This window comes from Labrus mixtus, chromosome 4, assembly GCF_963584025.1.
Source record: "Labrus mixtus chromosome 4, fLabMix1.1, whole genome shotgun sequence".
Lineage (NCBI taxonomy): Eukaryota > Metazoa > Chordata > Actinopteri > Labriformes > Labridae > Labrus > Labrus mixtus.
In genome coordinates, this window is record NC_083615.1 from 7,230,184 (window position 1) to 7,245,045 (window position 14,862).

General features: G+C 40.2%; 3 protein-coding genes across 3 annotated transcripts; 1 reads left to right on the top strand and 2 right to left on the bottom strand.

Moving 5' to 3' along the window:
• Position 1: 1 nt before the first annotated feature.
• On the bottom strand, positions 2-7,803 carry ighmbp2 (immunoglobulin mu DNA binding protein 2). Its single transcript, XM_061035484.1, has 16 exons — positions 7,659-7,803; positions 6,303-6,385; positions 5,294-5,463; positions 5,002-5,197; positions 4,825-4,919; positions 4,529-4,692; positions 4,187-4,387; positions 3,960-4,107; positions 3,681-3,855; positions 3,019-3,201; positions 2,796-2,914; positions 2,619-2,713; positions 2,279-2,402; positions 815-1,630; positions 512-711; positions 2-272 (listed from the first exon to the last, which is right to left on the bottom strand). Exons 2-16 carry the CDS (start codon positions 6,377-6,379, stop codon positions 78-80), a joined length of 2,958 nt encoding a protein of 985 aa, XP_060891467.1. The 5' UTR covers positions 6,380-6,385; positions 7,659-7,803; the 3' UTR covers positions 2-77.
• A 145-nt stretch (positions 7,804-7,948) lies between these two features.
• On the top strand, positions 7,949-12,930 carry chid1 (chitinase domain containing 1). Its single transcript, XM_061035503.1, has 12 exons — positions 7,949-8,459; positions 8,669-8,812; positions 9,737-9,869; positions 9,958-10,002; positions 10,134-10,240; positions 10,326-10,387; positions 10,486-10,575; positions 10,667-10,768; positions 10,879-11,028; positions 11,758-11,838; positions 11,935-11,974; positions 12,080-12,930. The coding sequence occupies exons 1-12, from the start codon at positions 8,355-8,357 to the stop codon at positions 12,176-12,178; spliced, it is 1,158 nt and encodes a 385-aa protein (XP_060891486.1). The 5' UTR covers positions 7,949-8,354; the 3' UTR covers positions 12,179-12,930.
• gatd1 (glutamine amidotransferase class 1 domain containing 1) lies at positions 12,927-14,823 on the bottom strand. The gene is made up of 7 exons (XM_061035498.1): positions 14,649-14,823; positions 14,285-14,361; positions 13,754-13,859; positions 13,527-13,634; positions 13,352-13,443; positions 13,162-13,255; positions 12,927-13,080 (listed from the first exon to the last, which is right to left on the bottom strand). Exons 1-7 carry the CDS (start codon positions 14,695-14,697, stop codon positions 12,965-12,967), a joined length of 642 nt encoding a protein of 213 aa, XP_060891481.1. The 5' UTR covers positions 14,698-14,823; the 3' UTR covers positions 12,927-12,964.
• Between the last annotated feature and the right edge of the window lie 39 nt (positions 14,824-14,862).

The window sequence follows — 14,862 nt, forward strand, 5'->3', positions numbered from 1 at the left end:
CTGACTTTTTGAATTGTTTAATCACTTTTAGAACAAATTCTGCAGATCAGTTCATTTCTTGAGTTTATACGCTATCATTAACTCTCCTCGTTGTTTTTTGGTTTTCTCTGTGATGCCATATCTTTCAGTTTGGAGTCCAGTTTCCTTTGCAGATAGGCTTTCTTATTAGGGTCCATTGATTTGTCTTTCTTCCCACTCCCTGCATAAAGAACACCTTCTTTACTTATTCTCATCCGAGCATGGGACTTGGCTTTATCTCCACAGCCGTGAACCTGGAAAAGGAAAAATCTGATCAGGAAATTACTAAATAAAAAACACACATAACTATGTATTCTGTCATTTTATGGTCAAATAGTGCATATAGTTAAAATAAGACACTTTCCTGGAGTATTTCTTTTTTTTTTTAATATGCACCTGCATTTTCAAATGAGGTTAATCCCAGCTGTAAAACGTGTGAATAACAATAAAAAAACAAAAACAAACAGTACTTTGGAGCCTGTTCCTGTCTTACCTCTGGTATATGATGACTCAGACAGAACTGCCTGTTGCAGAACATGCAAAGCTGTCCGAGTGTTAACACCGAAGCTTTACATTTGACGAAACTGCATACACTTTCAGCCTTCCTGACAGCATTGATAAGCGCATCAAAGTCCTCATCTGGAGCAGCAGCGGCGGCGATGTCGCAGGCGCCTGCCTTCGTGCGGTTCTTTCCTGGGTGAAAAAAGAGAAAGAGAAAGAGTTGAGGTGTAGCGGGCACATTAGGAGTAGAAAGAAGTTAGAAAAGATTTGAATGCTAGATGTTTCTAATTCTAACCTTTAGCTGATTTTGGTTTCTTTGATGACTGAGCTGGTAGAGGAATGCTCTGTTGCTTTTTTTGTTGAGCATTTTCTTCCCTTTTCTGCTGCTCCCTCTTCATCCGCTCCAAATGTAAACTTTTCAGGTCCAGCAGAGGTTGACGAAGTGTCTCGCTACTGGTATTTGGGAGTGGTGGTTCTTCTTCGTGGGCTACTTCTGCTTCTTGTAGTTGCAGCTCAGAAGGTGATGACTCCGGGCGCCTGGACAGAGTGATACACCGGTCCTTCCCCTCACCTTTACTCTCGTGCACCAGTCCCAGCTCCTCAGCGATCTGATGGACCAGCAGGCGGTCATGAGAGTTGAACGATGATGGAAACTGGAGTTCACTTTGATTTAAGTCCTTGAGAAACTTCTCCACCTGCTGTCTGATCTCTATTTGTCTGTTCTGCTTCTTCTGCTCCTCCTCATGTGCAGATAGACAGGATGTTGTGTGCCTCTTCGTACCGGTACTTTTATCATCACTAGATGTCTTCTGTCCTGGTTTCATCTTGTTGGGAGGCGGCTGTTTGACCTTCTGTTTGGTGGTCGCAGAGTTGCTGGAAGATGTATTGGGCTTGATGTCCTTCTGGTCGCGGGTGTAGTTTTGTGGCACGATGTCCTGGATGTACTCAAATGCCGTTCTGACCGTGCCGAACTCAGTCATGTGAAGAATGAGGGACTTCAGGAAAGGATGATTCTGGACAGTTTGGGTGTCGCAGACCACAGTAATGTGACGTCTGGCACGTGTTACAGCAACATTTATCCTTCTGTCCTCGGCCAGAAATCCAACATCCCCTTAAAAAAAAAAAAATATCATTGAGATCCCAATGACTTAACCACATCCCAGATGTGTCATGATGCATTCACAGTATTGTATTCAGTTGTATGTATTCAGACAGACATGGAAAACCATCCATCATTTAGATGGATGTGGGCAGGACAGTAAAAACTATTTCAATGATGAAAATCTGGGCCAAAGCGTGCTTATAATTTTCTTGTCCTGATTGTTTCAAAGTTCCATCTAGAGGATGTCATTTGTTCTACCATCTGCCTGAATCCATACAAACTGGATTCTGCTGATAGGGAGGGACCAAAAAACATCGCTATAAAGGAAAGGGCTGAGCTGGATTTATAACACAACACAAATAGAGATCCTTATTGCTATTGGAAATGAATTCTGATTAATTATAATAGAATTTAGCTCATCTTGTTTTCATGGTTAAAAGCCAAAATATGAAATAGAAAAAAATAGTAATAACCAATTTAACCCCAGCCCCTTGTGTGTAAGATTAAGAAGCTTTAATGAATCATTTTTTAATCCCAGAGGCAGTACAATGTTTTCACTGTTGTTGAGACACACTACACACACACACACACACACGCGGCTAACATTAACACGGTATGGCAGAAAAAGTCAAAATTTCCTAACAGAAAGAAACATACCTTTTCTGTTGGATCGAACTAACGACAACACCACAGCCTCCTTCTCTCTGCCCTGAAATCCGTCCACTGACTTGATCTCCAGCTCTGGATGTCTAGCAGAAAGTCTCTGACGCAGAAGATCCACCTTTAGAGAGATAAAACCATACAAATCGGCTTCACTGATTTGTTTTCAGAAAACAAACTTGTTCTTGTTTAACTCAACATTTTATACTTTGATTTATGTTATTTACATCATTGAGAAAATCTCTATCTTTTATCTGAGACATATGGACAATGAAATTCTGCATTATTGCCATGACACAATGCACGCAAGACACAATTCCTCAAGTCAGTGACTTACTTGTAGATTGTACGGAGCAATAACAGCTATGTCTTTGGCTTTTAACCCAGCTTCAATCAAGGTCTTAATGTGCAGATCAACTATATCCACCTCACCTGAAAATCAAGTAACAAACGGTTAGATCCCACTACACAAGGACTGTAATCAAACGGTTCTCTTACAACCTAACTGACCAACCTTGATTGCCTTTGGACTGTTCATCTGTGACCTCCATCTCACTCAGACCGCAGCCTGCGGTGTCGACAAGAAGCAGCGGCGTGCTGGTCTCTTCAACACAGGCGACTCCTGGTAGATCTCTTTTTTTTTTTTCAACAAAAGGCACAAACATTTGCTTCTTTGAGCCATTCGTTCAACCAAAACACAAAAGAGGGACAATCTCCATGTCGAAGTTCACACTCACTTTAACAAATGTCCCTCTACAGAGCTGTGAGCGGTCAGTCTTCCCTGGTACATCTCTTTGGAGGCCCACTCCATGATGGCGCTGTTCATGCGGTACTGAACTGTTAGCATACGCACCACGGAGTCCCCGCACATCTGGATTAGTCTTTCCATGAGGCTGAGGGACAGGCCTTTTGATGCAGCCCTGTCAAGTAAGATGTCATGTTAACAGTGCAGTGCATTTCTGATGTCCTCAAGACTTCATTACTCTTCCCATCCCCTCAGTTCATAACGAATGAAGTTCCAATCTATAACAGGAACTGACGCAGTCTAGCTTAACACTCCATGTATGGAGGCTGTAGTCCTCCAAGCGGGCGGCCCAGGTTCAAATCCAATCTGTGGCGCCTTTCCTGCATGTCATTCCCCACTCTCGCTCTCCCTGATTTCCAACTCTATCCACTGTCCTATCTCTCCATTAAAGGCACAAAAAGCCCAAAAATATCTGTCTGTATCTCTCCTGTGTCTTGTTAGGAGAGCCCTGTATCAATCTGATAACCTGAACATAAGAAGGCTTACTGTAGACATAAAATGTAGGATGTCAAACTGGTCACAGGACAAATCTTAAATATTGTTGTTTTTTTATACAAATATTTATTCAGAAAACCTTTTTGTTTGTTTTTTTACTTTTGTGATTTGATTGTAGGCGGTAGCTGCTTGTAGTCTCCGGCCAGAATGCACTTGCGTGCTCTGAGCAGAGCGATCCAGCAGCTGCTCTCCAGGGCCTGAGCGCACTCGTCTATCACCACCCAATCAAAATGCTCCGCCGGCAGGAACTTCAGAGGGCCGTCATCACAAGCACCTGCACACACACACACACACACACACACAAGTGCCCTCTAATTTCTTTTCATCATCAGCGCAATGACAGCAATCACATTTTCTTCACTCGGAGCCATTACTGACCCGTATTTGTTGATAAGACGACATCAGCACTTTTAAGGATCTGAGTGATGGCTGTTGCTTCCCTGGTCTTCAGTTCTTTTTTTAGCTCCTTTATTTCCCTTCTGAAGTTCCCTCGGTCTGCTTTTTCACGCATCTTCTTCATTCCCATCTAGACAACAAAATACTCACCATGTTATTATTCATCACACAACAATAACAACAGCAGGCGCACATGCAGTAACACTTACAAAAGCTTTATCCATGTCTTTACGGATGTCTGCAATGATGTTTGCATTGTCACTCTGAGCAAGGATGGCGTCAAGGGAATGTTTCTGTATGGACTCCAGCAGCCTGGCAGGGTGACCCAGCCTCAGGACTTTTGCTTTGCACCGAGCTAACCTTTCCACTAAGTTATCCACAGCCACGTTAGAGGGGGCACAGCACAGGACCTGAAGAGAGGCAGAGTCCTGTTCAGACTAATAGATGCTGCAAGGAGAACTTCAACCGTGTGTGCGTAACATTAACAAAACACAGCAAAGTAACTGAACCATTCAGTGGAAGAAACATGTGCACAAGTAACTCTCCTGCACCTTTTGGCCTTGTTTGACTGCTTGCAGGATTATTTCCACCACTGTGGTGGTTTTGCCCGTGCCAGGTGGTCCATGAATCACAGCCAGCTCTCTCTGAGACAGAGCGAAGGACACAGCGCCTCTCTGGGAATCATCCAGGTTGGAGTTTATGAACTCAACTTCATCTGTTTCAACATAAGAGAACATCAAATTCAAATCAGTTTTAACAGCATGCATACATCTGTAAAAAATGTACTACCAATTAAAGCTCCACAGTGTAATTACATGAACTATTTGTTTTGTAAGGCTTGACTTACTTGGCTGTGATTGAGAAGGTGTTGTGTCTCCAAACAGAACATTGATCAGATTGCCAGCTGGTCCATTACTGTATCCATTTAATGTATTCAGGGCCCTGCGAGCACATAACACACAGGGAGGTTCACCTCACTTGTACCTGATTTGCTGCAGGTGATAACATTACAGATGTCACTTACTGTTTCATTCGTTTGTATGTGACGTCGTTTGCCAACTTTAAGAGATTGTAAAGAGCGTTGTCTTCAAAGCTGCCGCCGTCCTGCGTATCATCAAAGGCCACACTTAAAGAAGCCTGGCTGACCCTTGTCACTACTCCTGTGCTGATTTGCGAGGCTGCAGTGCATCCGCCAGTGTCATACAAGCCGACTATATCTCCTGTGATAAAAAAAAAAAAGGAAGCCAAAAACTCACATTAAGCCACAACAAGAAAAGCACCACTAACAGATCCGTTGTTTAATTCCTCTTTCTCACCAGGCCCAAAGCTGTTGCTTGGCAGAGTTGAGAACCCAAGATGCTTCCTTGGCTCGAGGACGATGACTGTGCGACCATAGAGGCCCGTGAACTGACTTCCTATCTGCAGCTTCAGCAGGCAAACTCCTTTACTTTGAAGATCCTTGAGAGAGATGTTCTCCTGCCATATCCTAATGGAACAAACAAAAAGCCCTGTCATTCTATACAGCTGATAACATTGACATTTGTTTTTTAACAATGTTGGAAAAACATTGTAGGCTCATTGTATTTGTTTGTATATATATATATATATTTATATATCTGTAGACTGTCTGTCTTTGGACTCTGGATAAAGACAGTTGTATAACATCCTCTCCATCCCTGTTGGAGTTTTCCCAAGCAAGCAGCCTCATTTCTACTCCAGCATGAATTCAAACATTTGTCCCTCTCTGTTAAAGTCCTGCAGTTTATCTATGTGCAGCCTTGAATTTATGACTGCAGCAACTAACATCTATAAACCTGAATCAATACAAAGAAGTAGAGGATGTGCAATGTCTGCGTCAGGTTTGGGTACTTATACGTATGACAAGACAAGACTCTCAGACATAGAGAGAATAGCCAAGATGCTGATTATGACTGAAAATGTTTTATTCACGGTTTATTGGGTCTATTTTAATTGTCTCTTTTATCAGCTGGTTTGAGTCTCTAAATCTGAAAAATAGGAAGAGGTTGGGACAAATAGTGAGAATGTGCAGTAAAATAGCTGGCACTCGTTTTGATGAATTTTTTATACAGAGCCAGAGGCACAAAGAAAGCACAGGCTATCCTTGGTGACTGCACTCACCCCCTTTATACAGAGTACAAACTGTTGCCATCTGAACGCAGATATATTCTGCCAGGCCTCAGGTTTATTATAGATTGTTTTTAATAAAGACCGATGTTGTTGTTTTGTTGTTGGACAGAGACGTTATTGACATTATGAGAAGTGTTACACGAGGTTTACATCATAATGTTGCATTATTTTACATACCTGGTTTCTTCTATTTCAGCCTCCCTCTCCTCTTGTAGAAGCTCAAGTGTTTTTGACACAAATTGTTCAACCGCCATCCTTAACTGAACACAGTAAATATGTTATTAGTGTAAATGCACAGGTTCATGAAAAACACATCAGTTCTTATTTACATACCGGAACAGTTCATTTAAACTCACCAGGTCACATTTAAGTGATAAACTTGATATTGTAAATTGAGAATAAGGAATGTTAGTTATAATAATATTGCAATATTATTGTTGCTCCTTATATCTGGAACAAACTCCCAGAAAACTGCAGGTCTGCTGAAACTCTGTTAAATGGAAGTTGAAGACACACCTGTTTACAGCTGCCTTTCATTAAACAATTTTAATAAGATTTTAAATTTTAACTCTGCACTGTAACTTTTAACTCATTTTATATTTGTACTTTATTTATTTCAATTAATTTCATTTGAATTATTTTCATTTGAACATATGTTCAGATTTAATAATTCCAGTGATTTTTGTTTTTATTTCTTTAATTTTTTTAATGTTCTATTTTAATGTTTCTTTTCTTTCCTCTGTCATGGTGCTTTTTGATGTCTTGTGTGAAGCACTTTGAATTGCCTTGTTGTTGAAATGTGCTGTGCAAATAAACTTGCCTTGCCTTATTATTGTAATGTAATTAGACAAGTGGTGAAATATAAATTCATGCATTTATACACAATACAAATTTGAGAAATGTAAACATTTAGATTTTCCAGTTCATACTCATCCACCACAATTCAGAGGTAAATACTGTAGCTTAATTTAACCCCACATCACAATTTGATTGTGAAATTAAAGGGGAAATTAAGATGTACATATTCGCCCTACTTTGACCACACCTCTAAAACAAAAAACTAAACCACAGGGTAAAACATGATTAATAATAATAGCAATAAAAAATAAACACCGGGATCATTCTGCTGCATAATGAGTCATCATGTGACTCCTAGAAGTTACTGATTTACTTTTCTACTTGTACAGGACTAACATTATAAATGCAGAACTTTTAATTGCGGTAGATTTCTTTTAGTTAGTTGTACACTTTTCATTTAGTACAAAGACACATTGTCAACCATTACAACATCCAATACAATACAACTTGTAATAAACAGCCAAAGGTTTGTGTAGCTGTAATATATATATATGACCATAGTTGACGTTAAGGGTTAAAGAAAATAAAGAAAAGTGTGAAGCTTATTAGTTAAAATACAAGTCAAGCTTCCTTAAGGTAGCTCTCATGTCCTACAATGCTGACATGTTCGCTTCCTAAGCACACTTCACTGCAGCATTTCACTTTATCCAGAGAGCAGGCGATAATAACACTTACCCATAAGTGTATACGTGAATGAACAACCAAAGAAAAGCTCAATTTAAATCAGAATTGAGACAATTTGCTAGTGATATCTAGCATAACACCAGAGAGTTGTTTAACTCGGACTGACTTCTTTCACACTGCTTGCATGTTAACATGTCAGTTCAGCTACACTGCCACCTAGCTGCGTGGATGACAGACTGTAAATAAGTATGGAACACAGCCTGTGCCTCTTGTTCCCATGTCTCTCTCCTTCACTTCGTTTTCTCTCCTCCACCCCTTTTATTATTTGCAGTCTTAAGTCTCTCCATGCAGCCCTCTTGAAATGGATGAAGAGGCAAAGAAATGACTCCTTACTCGTTTTATTTTGAACGAGCGGAGCGGAAGTTGAATCAGCTGAGTTGACCCTCCAGAAACACGTTGAGCTTAGTTGTCAATCAAAGTGGGATCCACCGCTCGACAGTCAGAAACCATACTGTTTATTATTAATTCAGGCTGTGTGTCATAGCGGTATGAACGGGCCCATTTGTGCACGATTTTCAGTGTGAATACAAAACCGCGGGAGGATATGCTGTGTTTTTTTTTATTTTTTATCTTTCAGTAATCTTGTTCAGGAAGGAAACACTTGCACTGCAAACCAGCAGCAGATCTGAGCTAACCAATGTTAGTATTTAACTGCTTCTTGATTCCTTTTCACTGCACTTTTTGGAAATGAGAACGACATTATTCCTGCTGCACGCCATCTCCTGCTGCTGGTTGGTCAGTGCCACACTTTCAAAAACTGATGCGAAGAAGTTCAATAAAGCAGAGGCCGAGGTGAGTCACTTCAGAGTCTTGTGCCTTTTAAACAGGTGTGAGGTTTGCAAGTCTGTCACCTATTTGCATGTTTGTTGTCTCACCTGAAACGGCCAGAATCAGTTAAAAAAAAAAAAAAAAAAAAGGGCCCACATCCTCACCTTTTCATCTGTCCTTTTTTCTGATGATGTTTGTCTGTCACTGACTTTTCTCTTGCTCTCACTGTTCAGGCGTCAACACCTGAGCTGTCTGTGTTGGAGAGAGGCCTTGTTGTGTCAGACCCTAACTGGAAAGACATTGTGAAGGAGGAAAAGAGACACAGTGCCCACATCAAAAAAACATTTCAAGGACAAGTTCTTGGATATGTCACTCCTGTAAGTCTGAAATCCAGCCCAGCGACATCTACATTCGCCTTGTTGCTTTTCAAAATTGACAACACTGTTATCACAGTATACAAGGACAGGTTGGGTTATTTTCCAAGTCTGTCTTAATGCACTTTTTGCTTGAGTATTGCTACTTGGATGGAGTGTGTTACTCCCCAAGATATTTTTTTTAAAGATAGAGAACTAAAATCTAAAGTCCTCATTTAAAATCCGTAACAGGAAGTTAAGCTGAACCGCTGCATGAGTCAATATTTGTGGTAGCCATATGAAGTGCTCCAAAGTTTGATAAGCTATTCCCTCTTTGAAATAACTCTTTACTTTCACACTAACGTTTGACAATTGTTACTGAAAAACTGAAACTTATAACAAGCAATTATTCGTTCATCATTTTCCAGCAGAAAACACAAACATCTGTTAATTCAGTGTTCTACACAGTAAAGATGGTTTTCCTGTGAGTCATATCAAGAGCCAGATGTCAACATGTAAAACACGTAGAGGCACACAAAATCAATATATTTTTCATTGAATGGATGTTCAATGTCATCAAAATAAATAAATCTCACATCAGCACTTAACAGGAGACACAGACCAACGATGAACCCGATGAATCAGATAATACCGGCTGATCTACAGATCGGTACGCCTCGTCCTTGTATGATCAGAAGGTTCTGCGTGTGAGGCGTGATTAGTGGCCAAAAACCAGCGACTAGAACTATCACGTCTGCTTCTTGGAATTTCGTATTTTTCAGTGTTTCAAGTTTTATACGCAAAACAAGTAACTGTTTTATAAGGGGAAATGATTGACAGATGAATCAATGATGAAAATGATTAATACTTCTGATCCTTAAGTGAAGTAAGGTTTTTTTTCTCACTCACTAAGTCTCCACATTTAGTGTCTTTTTCTTCTCTCTCCAGTGGAATTCCCACGGCTATGACATTGCCAAAACATTTGGCTCTAAACTGACTTCAGTGTCTCCAGTGTGGCTTCAGGTCCGCCGACGGGGCCCTGAAACCTTTGACGTTACAGGACTCCATGACCATGACTCAGGCAGAGGACGCTTTTTACTCCATCATTTTAGTCGGTTGTTAAAACCTCACACCAAACAAATGTATCTACATTTTCTTTGTCTTCCTAGGCTGGGCCAAAGCTGTACGCAAGTCTAACAAAAAAGTCAGGATGGGTAAGTGGAAGTCCCTCCTTCCCTTCATACAGTTGACCTCTGTTCTGTTCATTTTGGTCAGAGCGTGTCATTTCAGATTAGGCTCTTTTAGTGTGGTTTTATATTTAAGTCCGATTTCTTTCCCCCCTTAGTGCCACGGCTGTTATTTGACGGCTGGTCTTACCAGGACTACATGAGTGTGCTGGGGAGTGAAGATGAAATTGAGGAGCTTGGGAGTGAGCTGGTGGATGTTGCAAAGGTAATGAAGTGTTGTGTTTAGCTGCAGCGACAGTGATGTTTTTTTTTTCCCCCTGTGTCGAGTTAATGAAGCTCTGGCTTTGCAGACTGAAGGTTTCGATGGCTTCACCTTGGAGCTGTGGAGCCAGCTGGGAGGTAACAAAAGAAAGTGAGTGATTCTGTTGACGTGTCTGATTTACAACAAGTATCGACATCATGGTGGGATTTCCAAAACACAAATCAAACGTGAACATTTCCTCCATACAGAGAGCTGGTGCACATGGTGAAACACGTGTGTGAGACGTTAAAGGCAAAAAGATTGGACTGCATTCTAGTCATTCCACCTGCAGTGACGAGGTGACTTTCAGCAACAATAGATGCCTAAAAAAAAAAATCACAGAAACAGTTGCTGACTTCTCTCCATTTTTTTCTACTCCATAAAAATCAGTGCAGGTCAGCCGGGAATGTTTGGCAAGGAGGAGTTTGAGCAGTTGGCCCCTGTAGTGGATGGATTCAGCCTCATGACGTACGACTACTCTAGTGGTTCCAGGTAAGTGTCAGAGACATGTGATGTACATGGACTCATAGTGGATTAACAGCTTTTATTGAGGTAATGTTTTTGAGTTATCTACTTTTTTTTTTTTTTTTTTTTTTTAATAGAGCGGGCCCGAGCTCTCCTCTGCCCTGGGTGAGAGAATGTGTCCTCCAGCTTGCACCCGACACTCAGTGGAGGCAGAAGATTCTGCTTGGACTCAATTTATATGGCCTTGATTTTGCAAGCCAGGGAACGGAGCCTATTCTGGGGGGAAGGTAATATAGTGAGGAATAATGCTGAAGGTCTGATATTCTAGCCATTAAAGTCACGTATGTGTGTTTGGAACTTTGACGATGGTAGTTTAAGATTCAATCTATGTCACAGAACCAGAAACATCCTCATTTTATTACCCAATGGCCAGACCAAACTTGGTGCCAACAATAGAGATTCAGGTGTGTTTTTTTGGTTCATATAATCTTGAGCTCCTAGCCTCAAGCATATTTGTGGAGCAGGCTACTGAGGACTTGAAACTCACTCCTGTCTTAACTCTACACCTCCAAGGGTTTCACACTCTTTTAGTCTGTAGCCCCAGTTTCTCAATTATAAACATAATTTGTGAATATATAACTATATAAATATAATATATAACAGTGAATAAAATAAATGTCACTGTGTGGGTGGGGGTTGAACAGATTTGATTGACAGTGCTCTGGCAAGAACCGAACAGCTACCAGATCGCTTCTCCAAAGCAAGTGACTTCTTTTTCTAATTAAGGACCACCCCTGTTGAAACAATAAAAAAAAGAGTCTTAAGAAAAATACAAACACACGTGAATGTGTAGCTTACAGAAATCATCAGCAAACCTTTTTCAAACTTTGAACGAAAATGCTCTGTGTTATACAGCACAAAAAAAAAATGATGTGATAAGCAAGTAAAAAGCTGATTGAGGAAATTAGTTTCAGGGACTTTCACTCTGTCTCAAGCTTGTCTCTGTTTTCATGCAGGTACATCGAGATTTTGCGAGAATACCGGCCTAAACACCTTTGGGATGAATATTCTGGCGAGCATTACCTCAGTTACAAGAGGTACTGATTAATAACACTTCACAGTCCACAAAGTAATAAAACCTTAAACGTTTAGCAGCATCTTTTAAAAAAAATATCTGTGACTTGTCATTTCAGCAATGCTGACAAACACGTGGTGTACTACCCCTCATTAAAGGCAAGTCACGTTCAAGCTTTAATTTGTGTTTGATGAGGTGAAGTGATGTTTTCAATAGAAGCACTGCTACGTGAAGAGATTAACATTATTCAAATTGTTTTACAGTCACTCTACATGCGGATCTCTTTAGCAACTGAGCTGGGAACAGGGATCTCCTTGTGGGAACTGGGACAAGGACTGGACTATTTCTATGATCTCCTATGAGAGTCCAATGAAGACTGTGGACATACAAGGAGGGGGGGGGGGTGTTCCCCCTAAACATGTTGCTGCAAAAAAAAAAAAAAAAAAAAAATCAAGATCTGTATGCTGGTGTACCGTTTCTTTTGTGAGTGAGTGACTTGTTCTCAACTTTTTTTTAAAGGTTTAAAAATCAATTTGAACAAATCTGGGATTTGTAGATTCAAATGGTATAAGAAGTGGATAAATGGTATTTAAGGTTGTTTTTTTTTTTAACACATGGATGAAACCAACTGAAGGAGATCAACTTGTACAGTCCAGTCAGAGAGCAATACATCTCAATTCAACAACAGAGGGTGCATGATCATCAATATGTATATGACAGTTCAACAGAAGGGTTATGCTGTTGTTCTTAGGCCTTCAGAGTTCACCTGCTACAAACATCGGCAGCCTCTCTTCATTCCAAATCTTCCGCTCTTTAGCTTTTTATTTACCACGAACCATTTCTGCACTTGAAGAATGTGGTTTTCGCTTTCTGTGAAAATACATCCTTTTCTGGTCTTTCTCAAAACTACATCCATCCCTGATGCTGAAAGTTTTCTTTTTTTAAATGTTCAAATCGGCACATTTGATCGTGTGTTTTTTATTAATTGTATTCCTTTTATAATTGACCAGGTTTCAGGTTGTATTTACAGTTTTGCCAAACATCTGTTCTGACGCAAATCTTCCAGAATGTTTTTAATTGTATGAATATAAATTTGGAATGACTCAGCAGTTGATCCTGATGTTGTGTTTATTCTGTTTTTTTTTTTTTTACTTGGCACCACAGAGCAGGATCAGATTATTTACAGCAAGTGAGGTCGACTGCGTATTCTGTCCCGTGATGAGGTGTCTGTCTATTACTACGTGGACAGCATCTTCTGGACTTGCTGTAAAACAGAGAGAGACACGTGAGAAGGTTTTTAGAAACGCTGTCTGAACATGAATCTGTGCCCTGCAGGTCAGCTCACCTGTGTATGATCCTCCACTGTCTCTCACAAAGTCCTCCACAACCAACGGCAGGTTTGCAAAGTCAGGCCTCCGCACCAGTTCAAACACTGACGGCTTGAATTAAAAAAAACACATTCTGTTATTAGATATAATGAACACATCAGAAATATCTGGATCAACTGGCTTCAAGTCTACTTAAAGAAGACTAACCCCGGTGAGGCTGTAGCCGCTGAAGATCCAACTCTGTCCTTCAGTAGCACAACAAAGTCCCGACACTCCTTGTCCCACTGCACAAACCGGCTCTGCACAGACAAAAGTGCAACCTGTAAGTCTCTAAAAAAAAAAAAGATCAAATATATACTTTTGAATACAGCTTCAGACTGACTTTGGTGAGTGATGAAGTGTGTGAGAATGCGGTGCAAAGAGCCGCTGTGTGCCAGGTCATTCAGTGCTCCAGGGCAGTCCGGGATGAGCAGTGACTGGTACCTTGCACCTGAAAAAAAAAAAAAGAGTCACAGCTACTTTACTCATCAGAGATCAAAAACAGCTACAACAGCACAAATATAAACAGCCAGCAAAAAAATAAATCATGACATGCATGAGTATTCTCACCATCTATAGATTCCAGTTTGGCTGGTGTTGCGTACGGTTTAACGTTGAAGTCCTGCACCCATCTGGCAGTGCTTTCATCGACTCCAACAAAATCTATTGGCTTACCCTGCAGAACAAATGAAATATAAATATACACACCACAGCCAGAGATTATTTTGACCACATCCCAAATATATATCCAGTTTATTGTTAAGGAGGCGTAACCAGAAATCTAAATGTTTTTCCTTTTCTTCTATGAAATGTATTCATTGATTATTAAAATAGTCTGAAAGTTATTTAATAGATTATCACTTCATTATTTAAGCTCTACACTGACTGTCTGCCGGCCTGCAGTTTACACAGAGAATATTTTTTAACATCTCATATCTGGGCAAACTCGTGACTTTGATTGTATTTGTACTTATTTTATTAAGTGCTGAAATTCAGAGATAGTAATATTTATGTTATATTATATATTAAATATATAAAAATATATATTTATTTATATTTATTTAAACATATGGCTTGTTTTTCAAATAGAAATATGCTTACCCCAGGTGTGGCGGTCTGGAGATTAAACGCTGAGGAGCAAAGGTTGAAGGACTGATGGAAGGATTTTGCTGACACCCCTAAAGGAATAAAACACATCAGTTTATTAAAAAAAAAAAAAAAAAAAAAAAAGGTTATTTCCGTGTCTGATGGTGTCTCTGGTCTGAGGCAGAAAGCGGGCTGCTATCCCAGCTGGATTGTAATAGGCCAGCTAAAGTTAGTAAATTATGTTTACGTGAAAAGCTACCAGGCTAACGGATGATTAAGTGAGATTGAACTGGTAGAGTGAACTCAATACTGAGCTCTGTCCATGTGTTGATTATTATGAACCGATGTAACATCGATGGGTAAAAGGTGAAGCACCTACCTTGAGCTGAAGCACTCGCCACTATCAAACAAGTTGGTTTCGCAGACATTTCCTTTGTCTCCGTGTTCCCTCTAAATCAAATAGTTCAGCTTTATCTTAAACGAGTAATAACGTAATTATGAGGATTCATACAGAAATCATACGCGGGGGAGGAAGAGAGTCATAACAGTCAGCTGACAACAACATCCGCTTACCGATTTCAGAATAAAAGTTT